At 33.0% G+C, this 22,194-nt stretch overlaps 1 protein-coding gene across 1 annotated transcript in view; it reads right to left on the bottom strand.

Annotated features, from left to right (window-relative positions):
• Nucleotides 1–22,194, bottom strand: part of ACBD6 (acyl-CoA binding domain containing 6) — a 208,056-nt gene that overhangs the window by 105,965 nt on the left and 79,897 nt on the right. The window contains exon 6 of the mRNA XM_031936979.1: nt 10,558–10,647. Coding sequence (XP_031792839.1) covers nt 10,558–10,647 — 90 coding nt within the window. The remainder of the gene's footprint in view (nt 1–10,557; nt 10,648–22,194) is intronic.

The raw sequence follows: 22,194 nt of genomic DNA on the forward strand, positions 1-22,194 counted from the left end.
TCCCCTCCAACATTTGTCATTATCTTTTTCTGTCATCTTAGCCAATCTGACAGGTGTGTAGTGTTATCTCAGAATTGTTGTAATTTAATTCAAGGCAGTTTCAATGGACTTGGGATGGAAAATGTCATCCACATCCAGAGGGAAAACTATGGACAATGAATGTGGATTGAAGCTTATTATTTTCATCTTGTTTTTTTTTTCCCCCTCCTCCATGGCTTTTTTCTTTTTGTTCCGATTTTTCTTGTACACAAATATAGAAATATATTTTTTTAAACTACACATATTGCTTGCTGTCTTAGGGAGGGGGGAGTAAATAAAGGAGGGAGAAAAATTTGGAACACAAAAGTCTTACCAAAAATGAATGTTGAAAAATATTTTTATATGTATTTGGAAAAATAAAATACTTAAAAAAATAAAATGGTCCTGAGTAATTGATACCTTCAATCCCCAGCTCCTTCTTTCTTGTGACCTCCCTTTTGTGTTTTGATTTCTTTCGTTAGAATGGAAGCTCCCTGAAGGCAAGGACTGCTCATTTTCTTCCTTCCTTGTTTATCTCTCTACAAAAATTACTCTGTATTGCACAGTGGAAACTGAAAGTATTTCAGAAAGAATGTTAGATCATCAGGAATGCCCAAACATCTCTAAAAATTGTGTAACAATTCAGCCACTCTTTAAAGACACCCAATAATTAGGAGCTCAGTATTGCTAGAGCAGCATATTCTACCTTTTTAGGAAATTTTGAGACTTTTGTCATCAAAAAGATGACATAAAATTAACATAAATTAAGAGAGGCTTCGTGTTCATGATTGGAGAGCCAATAGTTCTAACATCCTTTATCTTAGACCACATCAGTTCTGGGCATCACATTTTGGAAAGGCCTAAGTTGGAGAGAATTCCAGAGACAACCAGGATGGTAAAAGATCTCCTTTTCCTATTAGGATCCATGGGTGACATTTATCCTAGAGAAGACTTAGAGGGGAGACACAACATGGGAGATGAACCTTCCTGCTTGCTGTTGGAAGTGGTTTTTCAGTCATATCCAAATCTTCATGGCCCCTATTTGGGCTTTTCTTAGCAAAGACACTGGAGTGGTTTGCCATTTCCTTCTCCAAATCATTTACAGATAATGATACTGAGGCAAATAGGGTTAAGTGGCTTGCTTGCCCAGAGTCACACAGCTAGTATAAGTGTCTAAAACCAGATTTCAACTTGATTCCAGGCCTGGAACTCTAGCTGCCCTGGTGTTATACCTACTGTGGTGCTTAATGTTTATTGAATGGAACTGAATGTCACATTACAGTCCCTCAAAAAGCTATCATTTTATCCTCTCATATTCTCTTTCCTTCCCAAGTCTTTACTTCTCTAGGATAAATAATGCCAGTCCCTTCTGCAAATCATCTTATACCATGATTTCCAGCCCTAATACCATTCTGGTTAGTTTCCTCTTCCTAAAACTGAGAATACTCTAGATATGATCTAACCAATGCAGAATACAGTGGAACCATGATTTTCATTCAAGATAATACTCATATATTCATGTAAGTTAACATGGTGGTATTTTTGCCAACTCTATTGAACTGTTGGCTCCCACAAAGCTTTTGGTCTTCTACAAGTCCCAGGTCTTTTTCACTCAAAGAATTATCTAATCATGTCTTGTCCTTCTCGGCCTTATATTACTGATCATTTTATACCAAGTATAAAAATTTGTATTTATTCTCAGTTGAATGTAAGCTTAGCAAAGATCAAAGTGTTGAAATATGAATATTTTAAGCTCCTGAAGTGAAAGGACTGTTGAATTACATGCCTTTAAATCTCCAAAAGCTGGAACACAGTAGGTACTAAATAACTTAAAACTTTTTAACAGAACCATACCTAGTAATTTCATCTAATTAGATTAACCTCACAACTATTATTATTGTATAGTTGACCAATGACTCTTTGTCCATAGTCAAACGTTTTCTCTGTGAATTTAATGACATTACTTAGGAGATAGAACTATGTAATCTCTATGGTCCTTTGTACCTCACATCATAGAAACTGCTTCAGCTTTGATACTCAAAACATCCTCTCTGATTGACACACCCCTTTGATTGGAAGGCTATAGGAGAGAGTAAAAACTCTCCCAAAACTTCTCTTTATGCAAGACTCAGAATTTCCAGTCAGATTTTCATTTGCCACCAGGTACTACGCTTGGTTTCAAGTGTGTGAATATTATGCTACCAAGCCAGGTACTAGCTAGCATCATCTATCCCTTTGAGTTTACTTTTGTGTACCGCGTTTCCCCATTAAACTATAAGCTTTCCAAGGGCAGGAACTATCTGTTTTTCTTATTTATATCCTCAATACTTAGCACAGGACCAGGCACATAATAAGATCTTAATAAGTGTTTGCTGAATCTTTAACTGGGTCTGATTCCCAAAGAGATCATAACAGAAAGATCCACATGTACAAAAATGTTTGTAGCAGTCCGTTTTGTAGTGGCAAGACCTGGGAATTGAGTGGCTGCCCATCCATTAGAGAATGGCTGCATAAGTTATAGTATATGAATGTTATGGAATACTATTGTTCTATAAAAAATGATCAGCAAGATGATTTCAGAAAAGACTCACATGAAATGATGTTGAGTGAAGTAAGCAGAAGCAAGAAAAATAGTGACAACAAGATTATGTGATGATCAATTATGATGGATGTGGTTCTTTTCAACAATGAGGTAATTCAAGGCAATTCCAATAGATTTGTGATAGAAAATGCCATCTAAATCTAGAGAGAGAACTATGGAGACTGAATGTGGCTCAAAGCATAGTATTTTCACCTTTCATTGCTGCTGCTGTTTGCTTGCTTGTTTTTTTTCCTCTCATGGGTTTTTTTTTCCCATTTTTAATCTGTTTTTTCTTGCGTAGCATGTTGAATATGGAAATATATTTAGAAGAACTGCATGTTTAACTTATCTTGGATTGCTTGCTCTTCTGGGGAGGGATTAGAGGGAAGAGAGAGAGAAAAATATGGACCAAAAGGTTTTGCAAAGGTAAATGTTGAAAACCATCTTTGTATATATTTGGAAAAATAAAATACTATAATAAAAATATTCACTATTATTTAATTATATGAATGTCTATATGAGTGACAAGCAACAATATGTGGGCAAACTTGATTGAAAAAATTCTTCCTGGGGGGCGGAGCCAAGATGGCAGAGAAGACACACTCGACTTTCTAAGCTCTTCTCTTACCCTCTTTATCAATATTATATCGAGCCTCAAAATAGTCTTGACTGCTACAATTCGTAAAGATAAGAAGTAGAACAACTCACGGCCGAAGAAAATCTGCAGTCTCGCCAAAAAGGTTGGTTCGGGGCCAGGGGGGAGATCAGAGGAGACAGGGAGAGAAATTAGGTTCTGAGGAGAGCCTCAAACCGAAAGTGAAAGCACAACCCGCAGTACGGGGCTTTTCCTTGGGGCAGTTGTGATCCTGCACTGCAGGAGGACGCAGCCCGGGTTAGCCTCCAATCTGCACAGTGGGGAGCTCGCTGGGCCATAGAGCTTTAGCTTTTCCAGGCCGATTTGCATCAGGCAGAGACACTGGCAGAGTTTGCCGGTCTGCGGTCAGCTGCTAATACTCACAGTCCCACAAGAGGCTCCGCCTGGGGCAGTGACACTTTCACCCCTTAGTCTCTGAACAGGGCATCGCTAACCCACACAGCCCAACTGGGCACTTCCATAGCTCAGCAGTGCTGATTCCACTTCCTGTTGGGGAAGGGAAACTCTCACTCAGAGCACTCCCATACCTGGGCGGAAATCGGTTTACATCTTTCCCTGCTCTGCAGAGGAAGCTGGTAACCCGTGCCTAGGAGACATACCCTAAAGGCTTTAAAACATGAATAAAAAGATGAAAAGAACGATCAACAGCTTCTATGCAGAAAAAGAGCAGGTCAGCAAACCTGAAGAGACCTCAAACAGCAAACATGCATCAGACTGTCCTCCTTTACATGATGCTCTCATAGAAGAGACCATTAAAAGTCTCAAAAGAGAGTTAGAAGATAAAGGGGGAAAGGAAGAGAAGCCTTACAAAGAGCAACAACTTCCTGAAATACAATTGGAAATTAAAAATTCCCAGGAAGTGCAGGGAAACAAAATTGGTGAATTGGAAAAAATAAAATCTCAGGAAAGTAAGAATTGAATTGGAAAAATAAAGAATTCACTAGAAAGTAGGATTTGTGAATTGGAAAAAGACAAAGAACTCTAAGAAAGTAGGATCTGTGAATTGGAAAAGACAAAGAACACGCAAGAAAGTAGGATCTGTGAATTGGAAAAAGAAAATAATTCACTAAAAAAAAAAATTAGTGAAATGGAAAAAAATTCCACAGACCAAAACAATACATTTAAAAACTCAATTGGACATATACAGAAAGAAGTAAAAAAAGCTAATGAAGAAAATAATTCTTTAAAAATTAGAACTGAACAAATAGAAACTAATGATTCATTGAGACAGCAAGAATCAGTCACAAAAACAAAATGACAAACTGGAAAACCATGAATTATCTACTTGCAAAAACGACAGACTTGGAAAATAGATCTAGAGAGATAATCTGAGGATTATTGGACTTTCCAAAACTATGATGAAAAAGAGCCTAGATACTATTTTACAAGAAATCATCAAAGAGAACTGCCCAGATGTAATAGAATCAGAAGGTAAAATAGGCATTGAAAGAATTCACTCGAACACCTTCTGAAGAAACCCTAAAATAAAAACCCCAAAGGAATATTGTGGCCAAATTTCAAAACTATCAGATTAAGGAAAAAATTTTACAAGCAGCAAAAACCATTTAAATACGGTGTTGCACAATAAGGATCACCCAGATCTGGCTGCCTCTACATTAAGGAAAGAAGGGCCTGGAATATGATATTCCAAAGGCACAAGAACTTGAGATGCAGCCAAGAATAAACTACAACTAAGCTGAGCATTTTCTTCAGGGAAGAAGATGGACATTTAATGAAACAAATGAATTCCATTTGTTTCTGAAGAAAAACAGAACTAAACAAAAATTTGATCTCCAAGCATAGAACTCAAGAGATGCAGAAAAGGTAAAAATAACTCTTGAGAATTGTATTTCTGTTGTGGATATACAAAAGAATACATGTATAATTTGATTGTACTGATATAACATAAAAAGGATAGATATGGAAAAGGGATGATGGCAGAATAAAAGGTGGGAAGGAGGGATAAAAAGGGAAACCACATCCCACAAAGAGGCAAAGGAAACTTATCATCTGAGGGAATTTAGAGAGGGGAGGAACATTGTGTGAATCTACTCTCATCAGAGTTGGCTCAAAGAAAAAATAATTGACATTTGTTTTAGAGAAAATTCTCTCACCTCATTAAAAGGGAGAGGAAAAGGGAAAAAAAAGAGTAATAAGGAAGGAAGGGGAAGACTCAAAGGGGGAGAGGAGGGATTATAAAGAGGGTAACATCTTGATACAAGAGGGCAGTAAGTTTAAAGGGGAAGAGGGTTGGGGAGGCAAGAATAAGTAAAGCATAATCTGGGGTTATTAGGATGGCAGAAATACAGATTTAGTAATTCTAACCATAAATGTGAATGGGATGAATTCCCATGAAAGAGGAGGCAGATAGCAGACTGATCAAAGTCAGAACCCTACAATATGTTGTTTACAAGAAACACATTTAAAGCAAGGAGATACATATAGAGTAAAGGTAAAAAGGCTGGAGCAAAATCTATTATAGCTTCAGTGAAGTCAAAAGGGGTAGCCATCACCTTATCTAAGATCAAGCAAAAGTAAAAATTGATCTAATTAAAAGAGATAAGGAAGGAAACTACATCCTGCTAAAGGGTAATAAACAACAAAGCAATATCAATATTAAACATATATGCACAAGTGGTATGGCATTCAACTTCTAAAGGAGAAGTTAAGAGGTTACAAGAAGAAATAACAACAAAACTGTAATAGTAGGAGATCTCAACACTTGCACTTTCAGAATTAGACAAATCAAACCACAAAACAAATAAGAAAGAAATTAAAGAAGTAAATAGAATATTAGAAAAATTAGGTTATGTTGGATCTTTGGAGAAAATTGAATGGAGATAGAAGGAATATACTTTCTTCTCAGCAGTTCATGGAACCTATTCAAAAACTGACCATATATTAGAACATAAAGACCTCAAAATTAAATGCAAGAAAGCAGAAATAGTAAATGCTTTCTTTTCAGATCATGATGCAATAAAAACTACATTCAACAAAAAGTTAGGAAATAGACCAAAAGTAATTGAAACTAAACAATCTCATCTTAAAGAATGATTGGTGAAGCAGCAAATTATAGATACAATTAATAATTTCACTCAAGATAATGACAATGATGAGACATCATACCAAAATTTGTGGGATGCAGCCAAAGCGGTAATAAGAGGGAATTTTATATCCTTAGAGGCTTACTTGAATAAAACAGAGAAAGAAAAGATTAATGAATTGAGCTTGCAACTAAAAAACTAAAAAAAGACCAAATTAAAAACCCCCAATCAAATACTAAATTGGAAATTCTAAAATTAAAAGGAGAAATTAAAATATTGAAAGTAAAAAACTATTGAACTAATTAATAAAACTAAGAGTTGGTTCTATGAAAAGCCAACTAAAATAGATAAGCCTTTGGTAAATCTGATTAGAAAAAGGAGGGAGGAAAATGAAATTAGTAGTCTTAAAAATGAAAAGGGAGAACTTTCTACCAATGAAGAGGAAATTAGAGAAATAATAAGGAGTTATTTTGCTCAACTTTATGCCAATAAATTTGATAACCTAAGTGAAATGGATGACTACCTCCAAAAATACAGACTTCCAGACTAACAGAGGAGGAAGTAAATTGCTTGAATAGTCCCATTTCAGAAAAAAGAAATAGAACAGGCAATTAAACAACTCCCTAAGAAAAATCCCGGACCAGATGGATTTACATGTGAATTTTACCAAACATTTAAAGAACAATTGGCAATGCTATATAAATTATTTGATAAAATAGGAATGAAGGAGTCCTACCAAATTCCTTCTATGACACAGACATGGTACTGATACCTAAACCAGGTAGGCTGAAAACAGAGAAAGAAATTATAGACCAATCTCCCTAATGAATATTGATGCTAAAATCTTAAATAAGATATTAGCAAAAAGACTACAGAAAATCATCTCCAAGATAATACACTATGATCAAGTAGGATTTATACCAGGAATGCAGGGCGTTCAATATTAGGAAAACTATCAATATAATTGGCATGTTAATAACCAAATTAACAAAACCATATGATCATCTCAATAGATGCAGAAAAGCATTTGATAAAATCCAACATCCATTCCTATTAAAAACACTTGAAAGTATAGAATAAATGGACTTTTTAAAATAATCAGCAGCATCTATTTAAACCAGCAGTAAGCATCAATGTAATGAGACAACTGCAACCATTCCCAATAAGATCCGAGTGAAACAAGGTTGCCACTATCAGTTACTATTTAATATTGTATTAACGCTAGCTATAGCAATAAGAGCTGAGAAAGAGATTAAAGGAATAAGAATAGGCAATAGGAAACCAAATTATCACTCTTGCCGATGACATGATGTATACTTAGAGAACCCAGAGATTCTGCTAAAAGTTATTAGAAATAATCCACAACTTTAGCAAAGTTGCTTGGTTAAAAATAAACCACATAAGTCATCAACATTGTTATATATCACTAACAAAATCCAACAGTCAAGTTACAAGAGAAATCCATTTAAAGTAACTACTAATAATATAAAATATTTAGAATCTATCTGCAGGGAAAATCAGAAACTTATGAGCAAAATTACAGACCACTTTTCCACAAATTAAGTCTGATCTAACCAATTGAAAAATATTAAATGCTCTTGGATAGGCAAAATATAATAAAGATGACAATATTACCTAAACTAATCTATTTATTTAGAGCTATACCAATCAGACTCCAAAAACTATTTTAATGACCTAGAAAAAATAACAACAAAGTTCATATGGAAAAACAAAAGGTCAAAATTTCAAGGAATTAATGAAAAAAATCAAATGAAGGTGGCTTAGCTGTACCAGATCTAAAAATTATATTATAGAGCAGCAGTTACCAAAACTATTTGGTATTGGCTAAGGAATAGATTAGTTGATCAGTGGAATAGATTAGGTCTCAAGGATAAAACAGTCAACAAATATAGCAACCTAGTCTTTGACAAACCAAAGATCCCAGCTTTGGGATAAGAACTTACTGTTTGATAAAAATTACTGGGAAAATTGGAAAACTAATATGGCAGAAACTAGGCATTGATCCATACTTACGTACACCAAGATAAGGTCAAAATGGGTTCATGACCTAGGCATAAGAATGAAATTATTAATAAATTAGGGAAAATAGGATAGTTTACCTCTCAGACCGTGGAAGGGAAGGTCTTTATGACCAAAGCAGAACTAGAGATCATTACATGATCACAAAATAGAAAATTCGATTATACCAAACTGAAAAGTTTTGTACAAACAAAACTAATGCAGACAAGATTAGAGGAAGCAATAAACTGGGAAAATATTTTTACAGTCAAGGTTCTGATAAAGGCCTATTTCAAAATATATAGAGTGTAACTCTAATTTATAAAAATCAGCATTCTCAATGAAAAATGGTCAAGGATATGAACAGACACCCTCAGATGAAGAAATTGAAACTATTTCTAGTCATATGAAAAGATGCTCCAAGTCATTATTAATCGAGAAATGCAAATTAAGACAACGCTAAGATACCACACACACCTGTCAGATTGGCTAAGATGACAGGAAAAATAATGATGATTGTTGAGAGGGATGTGGGAAAACTGGGACATTGATGCATTGTTAGGTGGAGTTGTGAACAATCAACCATTTTGGAGAGTAGTTTGAACTATGCTCAAAAGTTATCAAACGTGCATACCTTTGATCAGACAGTGTTACTACTGGGATTATATCCCAAAGAGATTATAAAGAAGGAAAGGGACCTGTATGTGCCACGAATGTTTTGGCAGCCCTTTTGTAGTGGCTAAAACTGAAACTGAATGGATGTCCATCAGTTGGAGAATGGCTGAATAAATTGTGGATATGAAAATTATGGAATATTACTGTTCTGTAGAAATGACCAACAGGATAATTTCAGAAAGGCCTGAGAGACTACACAACTGATGCTGAGTGAAATGAGCAAGACCAGGAGATCTTATATACTTCAACAACAATACTATATGATGACCAGTTCTGATGGACCAGGCCATCCTCAGCAACAGATCAACCAAATCATTTCTAATGGAGCAGTAATGAACTGAACTAGCTTAGAAAAAGAACCTGGGAGATGACTAAAACCATTACATTGAATTCCCAATCCCTATATTTATGCCCACCTGCATTTTGATTTCCTTCACAAGCTAACTTGTACAATATTTCAGAGTCTGATTCTTTTCTACAGCAAATAACGTTTTGGTCATGTATACTTATTGTGTATCTAATTTATATTTTAATATATTTAACATCTACTGGTCATCCTGCCATCTAGGAGGGGGTGGGTAAGAGGTGAAAATTGGAACAAGAGGTTTGGCAATTGTTAATGCTGTAAAGTTACCCATGTATATATCCTGTAAATAAAAGGCTATTAAATTAAAAAAAAAAAAAAAAAGAAAAAGAAAAAGAAAAGAAAAATTCTTCCTAAGGGTATGAGTAAAGATTTTCTTCTTTTTATCTCTTAAATAGCTTTGTAGTATAACTGTACACTATTCATTATTCTTACTACTGGAATGGTTACATTTTACTATCACCTTCAACAGTTAGGTAGTAGGTGGCAAAGTGGATAGGGCCCTGTTCTTGAAGTCAAGAAGGTATGAGCTCAAGTCTAGCCTCAGACGCTCACTTATTCTGAGCAAGTCATCAATTAACCTTTCTGCCTTTAAGATTCCTTATATATCAAATGGAGAAAATAAGAGCAACAATATCCCAGCACTATTCTGGGGATAAAATGAAATAGCAATTTGCTTATTATTAGCACAGTAATGGGACACAGATGCTTGATAAATGCTTATTAAAATATATATACATTCATTAAGAGGTAGCTAGGTGGTGCAGTGGATAGAGTACCAGTTCTGGAGTCAGGAGGACTTCAAATCTGGTCTCAGACACTTAACAGTTATTAACTATGTGACCCTGGGTAAGTCACTTAATCCCAATTGCCTCATGAAAAAACAACAAAACAAACCAAAAACTAATATATGTACACTGGAAATTTTTTTTAAAGTAAAAAGCATTTTATTAAAATTCTTTCAACCTTAGCTTTCCTTCCAAGTGAAGAAAAGGAACAAACATGAAATTATAGTGAGCATGCGTCAAGATAAACTGAAAATAAAGTTTTGCCCCAGTATGACTCTATAGACATGACAATACTAATTAATAAATTAACTTTTTCAAGGGAACTAGATGGTACAAATGGAAAAAGGTTATCCCCAAAACAACTGAAGAAGAAAATCTATCTAAATATTCTTATCCGATGCACTCTTCCTTACCTGACAATTAATGTCAGCTGTATACTGCAGTAGGACTGTTACTAGGTCCTTATGTCCTCGGTCACACGCCCAATGGAGTAGAGCCCTGCCCTAAAAAAATCAGAAGAAAAAAAATATCTGAGCATAATTGGTAAAGTCAATTTAAAAGAACCAGCTTGTCATGGGTCCTCCAAAATATAGGCTATTTGTACTGTACCAAACAATAGGCAAAAACATCAAATTTTCTTCATACTTAAATGTTTTGCAATTTATTCAATAAACAATCGTGTATTAAGTGTTTACTATGTGCTAGGCACTATGATAAAGGCAAAAACAGACCCTCCCCTCAAGGAGCTTAAATTCTACATGTAAGACAACATAAATACTACACAGACTGACACAACAGCTACACATGCACACGCGCACACATGCACACACAGTAGATGGGCGGTAATCTGAGAGGGGACACTAGCAATTGGGGCAAAAAAGAGCCTCCTGCACAAAATGAGACTTGAGCTGAATCTCAAAGAAAGGGAAATGACAAGAATGTGGCAAAAGGTCAGAGTAAGCCATGTAAGGGGGTAGCCAGCACCAAAGGTAACAGCAAGGAAGGCCATAGCTGGATCATCACATATGCATAGAAAGTAGAGAGGGACTGTCCTGAGGTCAGTCTGGGTCACTGCCTTTCTTGTACCTACTTAGAAAGGTTTAAGAACTGTAATGGTCCAAACTCAGAGCATAAGGAAGGATTTAATTCCTGGACATACTAGGATAGCATGAGAGCTCAATGATGTGGAGGGAAAGGAATGGCTTTGCTAGTCTTGATTCTTCCTGATTTCTCTCCAATTTCTGACCCTTTCCTCTAGGATAACCTCTCCTTTCTAGATTCTCATCCTACCTGACTGACCCCCCCCTCCAGGTTCTTCTGCTTGATTTTCATCAGGGTATGTCCCCAAACTGTAGGTATCCTCTAAGAGTTTTTCATGAACTCCCTTCTTTGTTCTTCTCACATTATCTTTCTTGGTAATCAGATCATCTACCATGGGTTCAACTATCTCTCTATATAGATGCTCCTACCATTACTCTCTCCCCTGACCTGATCGTGCCCCAGATATCTATCTCCAGTTGGATTCTTGTGGGCACCCCAACCTCCCCTTTTCCCAAACCCTTTCTTTTACAAGAGCTTGCTGTTACTGGAGTCCAACCTTGGTATCATCCCCATCCTCACTTGATTTGCCTCACCTGTCTGATCTGGGGCCAGAATTGGGGTTTCCACTCCTAACACAGCACTCTTACCAACTCCCTTCTCCCCACCTCAAAGGCATCCCCTTCGGGTTGGTCTCTATGCTTAACTTCTCTCTCCCACTCCAATACATCCCTACTCCCTGCCAAGATTATTTTTTTTCAAATGTAGCTTCAATATGTGTATTCCTCCCCTCCCTACTTGATAAATTCCAGTGGCTCCCTACTTTATCCAGAATCAAATATAAAATTATTTTTGGTATTTAAAGGCCTTCCCAACCTGGCCCCTTAGTACCTCTCTTCTCTTCTTATACGTTACCTCCTTCCTCAAATTCTGTAACCCAGCTGTATCAGGGTACTTTTATTTCTCAGACATGATACTCCATCTGCTGACAATCCCCTTGCACTGGCAACTATCTGTGGTTGTAATGTTTGCCCTTCTCACCCCTGACTCTCAGTTTCCTTAGACTGCTCCATGACTCGGCTCAAATTCTACTTTTCATCTTCTGCAGGAGGATGTTTCTGGTCATTGTTTTATCTCTTTGCACTTCATCTAATGTGACTAGCTGATCCTTCCCCTTTAAAATCACCTTTCATATAGACCATATGTATCTATATGTATACAGTTATTTGTACACTGTCTTTCCCAATAAAATATGAAATTGTATTGCCTTGTACATAGTAAGAGTATGTAGCCTAGAAAGGAATGAAAATATAAGTGAGCTAAATACCCTTCTTAAAGTGGAACTTAAAGAACTGTTCAGTCTCTCCTTTCAAAATAAGAATTATATGTAAGAGATAAGCAAATTCACCAAGAATCCAAAAGAAACAAAAAAGATATGAACTACCAACATGAAGCTTAATAATCTTAACTCAGCATCTCTCTAAAATAACAAATATTAGCTGCAACTAGAACACTTAACAATAAGTACAAAAGGTAAAGCAAAGATGCCAATTTTTCTCACTATTTTTTGACAGAATTATAAGTCAAGAGGAGATAACATTATCCTTTATTTGCTGCTTAGAGGACACTTTACTTAGAAAATTTTTCAGAATCTGCAAAGAATTCTGAGGCAATGAGTAAGTTCAGCAAAACTGCAGGTTACTAATCAGGATGTTTCTATAAAATGACAAAAAAAAAATCCAAAAGATAATAGAAAGAAAAATACCATTTAAAATAATTACAAAGTGCATAAAAACACCTAGGGATCAATCTATCAAAGCAAAGAAAATGCCTGCATTGATCCATTTATAAAATAATCCTTAAAGAAATAACAGAATAATTTAAATAGATGAAGCATTATTTAGTATTCCTGGCTATCCCATGCCAATAAAAAAAATGATGTTTATTTACAATTTTAATGTTCTACCAATAAAATTATCAAAGGGATACTTACAGAACTTGATAAAAAATGGTAAGAAAATTCATAAGGAAAAATAAAAGAATTAGAATATGAAGGAAAATAATGCCAAGTGATAAAGACAAAAAGTAAATTGGACTGCTAGACCTCAAACTAGAAAATAAAACAACAATCATCAAAACTATTTGTTGTTGACTTTGAAAAATAGAAAAGTAACATCAGTAGGACAGGTTACATAAGGAAGAATCTGAAAAGATTTTTCAATGTTTCAATTCTAGAAAAGAATTCCATGCTTGAAAAGAAAATGCTGCAAAAACTGGAAAACTGACTAGCAGAAATTACATTTAGATCAGTATCTTTAGTTGTATTCCATGATACATTCTAAGTGAATACATGCCTCTAATTTTAAATATCATACTTTTTTTTTAAGTGAGAGAAAAAAAGCATTTACCTTTCACAAATAGGGGGAGGAGTTATAGTCTTAACCAAACAAGAGATGCCGATAATTTTAAAAGATAAAATAACTTTATATAAAGTTTAAAAGCTTCTGCACAAACAAAATTAATGTAGCTAGGAAAAACAGTTGAATGATGGGAAAAAGTTTTTTAATCAAATTTCTCTCATAAAAGTTTATGCAATCAATACAAAAAAAATTAATAGCTATATGGTACACTAAAAACCATTTCTAAAAAACTAATTGATCAAAGGACAGGAACAAACAATTCTCAAAAGAAGAATTGTGAAGAATTCACAAACAAATGAAAGAATGTTCTAAAGCACTGGTAATAAGAGAAATTCAAATAAAAACAAATTTGAGATTTTATCTGACACTTTGTAAATAGGCAAAAAATGAAAAAACTGGGCACATTCAATTTTGGAAGGGTTGTGTAAAGACAATCACACTAGTGCATTGTTGATAGATCTGTGTGCATATCAGTACAATCATTCTGGAAAACAACATAGACATGCTATATAGTGGCTAGAATGTCGATATACTGACCCAGAGATTACATTATTAAGTTTTTATCACAAGAAAATCATTGATAAAAAATAAAATTTATATTTATTTTTATAGCAGCACCTGCTGTGATATCAATTCACTTATACTGATATAAATTGTGGCACATGAATACAATGGAATATTACTAGGCTGTAATAAATTAAGAAATTTATGAAAAACAGAAATGCAAGGAGAGATCTATATGAACTAAAACAAGGTAGAGTAAGCAGAACCAAGAAAACGTAAAATGATACAATGATTACCTAGTGTATAGCTAGGTACCAAAATGGACAGAACATTGGACTTGGAGCAGGAAAAACCTGAATTCAAACTCTGCTTCAGACATTGACTAGCCCATATGATCCTAGGGAATATATTTAACTCTCAGCCTCAGTTTCCTCATCTGTAAAATAAAAATAATGCCTCTTGGGGTGTTTGTGAGAATAAAATGAGACATTTACAAAATTATTTCATAAACCTTAAAGATCCACATAAATGCTAGCTTTTATTATTAATAAAGTGTGCAAAATTCTAGGAAAAATCACCTATGTGCAGTTAGTTGAAACTGAGTATAGGGTTGGCTCTGTGAGTTGAGAAATCTTGAAATAAAATTCTGCTTTACTTATTAGTTGTGTGATTGTGGACAAGTCACTTAACTTCTTTCAGTCTCTCTCAGGGTTGATGTGTGGATCAAATGAGGTATTTTAAATTTTAAAGTGCTCTAAAATCCTTTAAGTACTATATAAATAGCAATTATTGTTAATGTTACTAACATAACAATATAAATGGGGGAAAAGGCCATGAAAAAAATAATAAAAAGGTAATGTATGAAAATCATAACATCAACAAGCATGACTCAAAGGAAAAGATGGGAGAAGTCACTTTCATCCCAATCCTTTGCCAAAGTAAGAATTCCACAAGTATAGTGTGTTGAACATATTTTCAGGCTTTTTTGATGTATTATTCCGTTATGCTAATTTTTCCCCCTCTTTTTTCCTCTTGGAAATACTTTGTTATATGGGATGGCTTCCTGGAAAGGGAAAAGGAAAGAATACACCATTTAATGTTTGATTTCTTATTTTAGCTTTATATACTTTGAAATGAAACACCACAAAATCCAAAATGGCAAGGAAATAAGAAATTTCCAGATGTGGATAAACCTTATGCGTATTTCTAGATATTTAATAGTTCTTTACTCATAATTCAAGAAGATTAAATTGGCAAGACAAAGTGTATACAAAACTTCCAAAGAAACTTTGCTATTGTGATTGAGTACCAAAGAATATTTTATTTTATTTATATTTTTATGAATTCTGTTATAGCTAATTACTAACTCTAAAATCTTCCAAAGGAACAATTACATTCTTTAATGCGAAGTTCTAAAACATTTCTAATGAACTAAAGGGTATTTTATAAATTAAGTGTTTTACATCTCTTAAGTGAAAAAATCTGGTAAAATTCCAACACTAGACAGTGCTCCATCACTTTCAGTTCCAATTTTCAAATGTTTATTTGATAGTTTCTAAATTAAATGATTAATATTAAGTACAACAGATCTAATATGGTATATTACATCATGTATTAACATACTTATCAGATCTATTTTTTTAGTTAAGAAATCAAAATGATCTGTATTTTTACAAAAACAAAATCAAAAACATATAGCATATTCCTAGGTTCTTAATAAACATCTGCTCAGGTTTTTTGTTGTTAACTGTAAAATGTAAAAAAGATTAAGAGAAGAAATGTTAGCTCATAAATCTTTAGGAACTACTGTAAGGAAGTAGACAAGCAACTCATTTTACTATTAATAGGAGTTAGAAGTTAAATTTCCCATGTGCAGTGCCAAACATTTACTTTAGAGGAAACACCTATGACTGGACCTCACTAGTGTTTTTCATTTTGGATTTTTTTTTCCATAAGGGTGGCACATATATAATACTGTTTGAAGTATGATGATGTGCTCTCAGACATTTACACTAAGCTTTTTAACATACGTTTTGACCCAGTATGTAATTAATTTTTGTAACACATTATTTTAATGGTACACTAATTAACCTTGAATGAGAATGAATTCTTGGACAATGACTTTCTGTAGGAGCTCTGGAAGATATCCACATTACCACTTTTTAAATACATAGTATTATATAAACCCCAAACCAAAGAAAGAACAAAAAATTTAGCAAATATTTTGTTGTTTCATACATTTAACAAACTAGATCACTTAAACAACCATATGAAGTTCCAATTGTTTTGTTATAGAATTTTTAATCTTATTATAAAAATTGAATATCTATAGACTTCAGTGAACTGGTATTCAAAGTAATAATGTTGTTGAACATCACAAATTTTATTTTATTTTTCCACATATTTTAACCAAATGGATAAAATAGTAAATAGAGCTGCATATATTTATTTGAATAAGGATTTTCACTTAATTTTTGTGTATCAATGTAAACAAAACAATCTTTTATTAATTCTGAAATTGAAGAATGTTGCTATCTACAATCTAGACAATTTTGCTTTTTCTCTATTCCCTTTTATTCATACATAATAAGCATTTTGGGAATAAAAAAAAAAATTGGGAAGTAAAAAAAAAATCAAAGAACAGAAAGAAGAAAAGATAAAGGAAGATCTTTAAAATCTCTAATGGATAATGAGCAGTTCAAATGTAGCATTTTTGATGATCCAAAAGCACAGCAAAGTAGAATTAAAAGAATACTCATCTATTAACAAAAGCTGTTAGTTAATACTGACCTACCTTAAACAGATAAATGACTATAAAGTGCTTTGAAAGTTCAGGGAGCTAGCTACCCTGTTAAGTGGTATTACTTAGATGCTTTCTTGAAAATAAAAATTAGTCCTTCATATTTAAGGTGTTGCTCATAACAATCTTTTACCAATGAAGCCAATTAGGGGTGTGTGTGTGTGTGTGTGTGTGTGTGTGTGTGTGTGTGTGTGTATGTGTGTATATAAAAGGTTTTAACTTTTTAAAAAGTGATTCAATTTGAAAAGTTACTCTTAATATTTCAGTTACTTGTCCCCAATCAGAAAGAAGTTATTCATTAACTCAATCTCAGAAAAAGAAACAAAAATCTATAAATGAAATATTAAAAGTGGGAGCAGAAAAGTGAAGAAAATCTACAAATGAAGTACTAAAGGTGAGAGATGAAAGAGTAGGAGAAAAGGACCAGAAAGATTTGCCAGCAAATGCTATCAAATATTCAAAGGACAAAGAACAAATATTATATAAATTATTTGCAAAAATAAAAACAGAAGGGATCCTGACGAATTCTTTCTTTGATATTTAAGCCAAGAGGAAACTAAAACTAGAAACTAGTATTCTGAGTATTAATGTAAAGATTTTGAAGAAAATATTAGCAGAAGTCTCAAAATATGTAAAAAACACTGTGCACTATAACCATATTGGATTTAAATTAGAAATACAGATTTGGTTCAAAGTTTCTGATAAAATGCAATACATTTCTATTAATAATACTAAGAGCAAAGAAATAAACAGACTTCAGACTTTTCCTTAAACATACTAGGCAGTATCCATCTAAAACTAAAACTTTCATTATATGTAAAGAGAATAAAATAAAGGCCTTTCTAATAAGAGCAGGAATAAAACCAACAATGTCCATTATTTGTTTATTATTTAATAATTCATAATAAGTCCTTTTATCATTTAATATTGGTCTAAAATGCAAGTACCATAATAAAGGCAAAAAAAAAGAACTTAAGGAATATACATGGGCAAAATACAAACAAGATTATATCAAAATTATATAGGCTGGTTCACTTAAAGAACCCTTGCAAATCAACTAAAATTTTTAATTGAAACAATTATTAAATCCAGCAAGGTTGTAGCATATAAAATAAATGCATACAAATCATCAGCAATTCTATCAATTACCAACAAAATCCATTAATAAAAGAAAGATTAACTACAGAATGTATAATATACATTCTTAGAAATATATAAAGATACAGACACACACAATATGAACACAACTACAAAATGTTTCTCAAAGAAATAAAGACAGATACAAACTACTGAGGAAATATTAACTGGTCATGGATAGGCAATGTCTATATAATAAAAATGACAATATTATTTAAGTAATTTACTTAGTGCCATGCCATTCACTTATGAAAGGATTACTTTATTGAAAAAGAAAAATAATAATGAAATAAAAAATTAACCTGCAGAACAAAATGTCAATTTGAAAGGATATAATATAAAAAAAGGAAGGAAGAATGCCTACCCATGTTAGATTTCAAATTATTGTACAATTCAATACCTTCAAAATGACGGAGTTCTGTTTAAAATATAGCTAGGTCAATCAGTACAATAGATTACATACTCAACATATATATCAAAGCAAATAAACTTAAGTAGTCAAATGTTTGAAAAGTCCAAAGATCCTACCTATTGGAATAAAGTACTCACTAATATCAAAGCGAAAAACAAAATCCTATTAAGAAAGACAGAAAGCAGTCTGGCACAAATTAGGTTTAGAGTAACAATCTACACCATTTATCAAGATAAATACCAAATACATGGCTTAAATACATAAGAGGTGACATAAAACAAATCAGAAAAGGAAGAAATTTCCTTTCTGATCAGTATGAAAAAGACTTCATGATCAAATAAGATAAAAAGAGGATCAAAGATAAAATGGACAATTTTGATTATATACAATAAAAAATACTTTTGTGCAAATAAAATCAATAACACTAAAATTAGAAGGTAAATGGGAAAATTATTTGCATTATGATTTTCTTACAAAAGTCTAATTTTCAAGATAGATAATGAACTAATTTACCCCCCCCACACACACACACACACTTTTTAAAAAATTACAACCATTTTCTAATAAATGTCCAAAGAACATGAAAGCCAGCTAAGGATTAAACTCAAGCTATCAATATCCTTAGCAAGAAATGACTCACATGTTTAATAATTCTATCTCACTTTCATTAGACTGGCAAAGATGATCACCCCAAAATGATAAATACTGAAGAAACTGCAGGACGATTAACATATTGATGCATTGTTGGTGAAGTTATGAATTGGTCCAGCCATTCTGGAAAGGATTTAGAACTATGCACCAAAATTACTAAACTAGCATACCCTTTGAAAAAGGTAGTTTTTAAACCATGAGTACTCCTATAGTCCCCAAAGAAGAAAAAGACCTGTGTACACAGAGATATTTATAACAGGTTTTTGGAGAGTCAAGTGAGAAGAACCAGAAAAACAATTTATCTAACAATAGGAATGTCATAAAGGTATCCCTACCCCTACCCTGCAAAAAATTGAAAAATGTAACTTTAATTTTCTTGAATGTAGCAATCAGCTGTGATTCTAGAGAGCCAATGATGAATCATGCTACTTATATCTTCCGATGAAATGGTGATGGAACCATGGTACAGAATGAAACAAACATTTTAAGACATGCTTCACCATGCAATTTGTTATAAGAGTTTTGTTTTTCTTCTCTTCAATTTGGGGAGGGAGATGAGTTGTAAAGAGAAGAAATAAATACCTTTTAATTGAAAACAAAATAAAAAGTTAAAAAATGATTCTATCAACAATGACTAGTAAAACTAAGAAAATTTATTGTTATATATATAAAGATTCCTGAATGAATCTACCCTTACATTTTAATAGAGGAATAAATTTTAATTATGTATTTAAAATTATCTTTAGTGTTCTTCTCAAAATACCTATACTTATAATTATTTTGTTTATTCTCTTCCCATTGAAATCGTAAAATCTTCAATAAAGAATGCAAATTTAACCAAGTATAAAATTTCCACTGTCGTAAAACATATGAGTTATTAGTATGCTACTACTTAACTGGTAAATGAAATATTACATGTATATATTAGCCCTATATATATATATATAGGGCTAATAACTATAATTGGTATTTCCTTCACTTTGGGTTTGCAAAGACTTTACAAACAAGTCATATGAACATTAAATAATTTTGAAACCTAAGATATATTATCACCTGCATTTTATATATGAGAAAAGTAATGACAGGAGGCAAGTAACTGCCCAGGACTAGAAACTCATTAATGAACTCAGCCAAAAATAAAACCTAGGTTTCCATGACTCCTAGTCCAGTGATCTGTTGGATATACCTCAATGAATAATATAAGTCAACCTGACAAAGTAATGCATCTGAATTGCCTTCTGCAAAAATTCAGGTTCTAAAGTCATCATACTGAAACCTTATCTGGAATTATTCAACCTTCTTCAACCCCTGCTAATCATTAATGCTATATATTCCCATAACTGTTGAATAATTAGCCACCAGAGACCAGTCCTTCATGATTATCTGTTACTACTACTACTCCATTCAAAAAGTATACTATGTTTTCTGTAGGTCAATCTATGTCTTAAGCATTTCATAGACAACTGGAACATTAAAAACAAGCATTTCAGCAAGAAATAGAAAGGTAATCCCATTGAAAATTGTACCTATATTTGTCATCAGTCACATGAAGAGAGCTTTAAGCAATCTACCAGATCTTCCACCAGAAAGAGATAGGTGATAAATCTTGACAAGGATTAAGACTGTGCATTTAAGGACTACTTGTAAAAATTCATTCATAAGCAATGTTTACACCAATATTAGAAAAAGGGAAGAGAAATGAACAAGAAGTATTGAATCTATTCCATATTAAAACAAATATGGAAAGGAAAAACACTATGCCCATTCTGTTATCTATTTAGTAACTGAACAGTTCAATGGATTTATTACTTAAATACTATGGTTTTTATTTTTTAAACAGCATTGTTTGCATTTATGCAAATGGATAAAATTTGATTATTCATAATGTACCTCCCCATCATTAGTGTGAATGAGCGAGGTTCTAATAAATTAATATTTTAATCAAGTACATTATACCACAGCAGTGTATATACTGCTGTATAGAAATTATTTAAGAGGGTGCATTTTTCTTTCTTTCTCAAATCTTGAATAAAAGCATAAATTTAGTCTCTGCAGACTGACCCTGCCTCTTAAATCTTCTGTGTTTCACTTGGGTTACTGTTGCCAGTTTGGCCACTTTTTGTAGTAGTTTCTCAAGCCAAAAGCATATAAATATTATTCTGACATGAGTCATATATTTATTTAAAAACAAAGCAAGAAGAAAGGGGAAGGGAAATTGTAAGAAAAGGTAGACTCCTTATAAGTATTCTAAAGAATCGATAAACATATAGAAAAAAACTGATAACTATTATGCTATCACAAAAAAAGAGAGAAAATATATTGAGTTAAATGTCTCTATTGAAAAGGAGATTTCAAGTTGATTAGAGGCAATATCATGGAGTTGGAAAAACACAAGACTAGCAGGAGACCTGGGTTTGAACCTAGGCAATAACTACTTTCTAGAGAGGTTACATAACCTAAACCTCAGTTTCCTTATCTATAAAATATAACAATATAAAAAAATAGCAAGCACAAATAAAACAAATAAGAATAACAAAAAACACTGTCTAGTCTACTCTCTATCTAGTAACAGAACAACTAACCCTAAAGGTTTTGTAAACCCTAAAAAAATGATTTAAATGAAAGCTATTATTATTATCATTAAAATAATCACCTCAGTAATAAAGAATTTGGGTCAGTAGTATACCTGAATTAAAGAATGTCCATTAGCAAAAAATAAAAAGCACCTAACATGCATTTGAAGTCTCATTAAGAAAAATTACTTTCAAAACCATCAAAAGATACTTATAAAGAATCTTTATTCTCTTTCTCTCCATGTACACACCCATACCCCATATGTATGCATATGTGTATACACAAACACAAAATTTTGTCTGGATCTAAAACTTTTCATTAGCAGACTTTTGGATGAAAAATTTCCCTCTACCAATGTAGATCAGCAACTCTTTTAGAGAATTACTAGGATTACTAAGTCAAAAGAATTACTAGGATTACTAAGTCAATTTATTAAGTGCTTATGCACTTAGCATGCTGCCTAGCATGTAGTAGGAACTCAATAAATGTTTACTAATTATGTGTCAGGTACTGT

This window comes from Sarcophilus harrisii, chromosome 4 (genome assembly GCF_902635505.1).
Source record: "Sarcophilus harrisii chromosome 4, mSarHar1.11, whole genome shotgun sequence".
In the NCBI taxonomy this organism is placed as follows: Eukaryota; Metazoa; Chordata; class Mammalia; order Dasyuromorphia; family Dasyuridae; genus Sarcophilus; species Sarcophilus harrisii.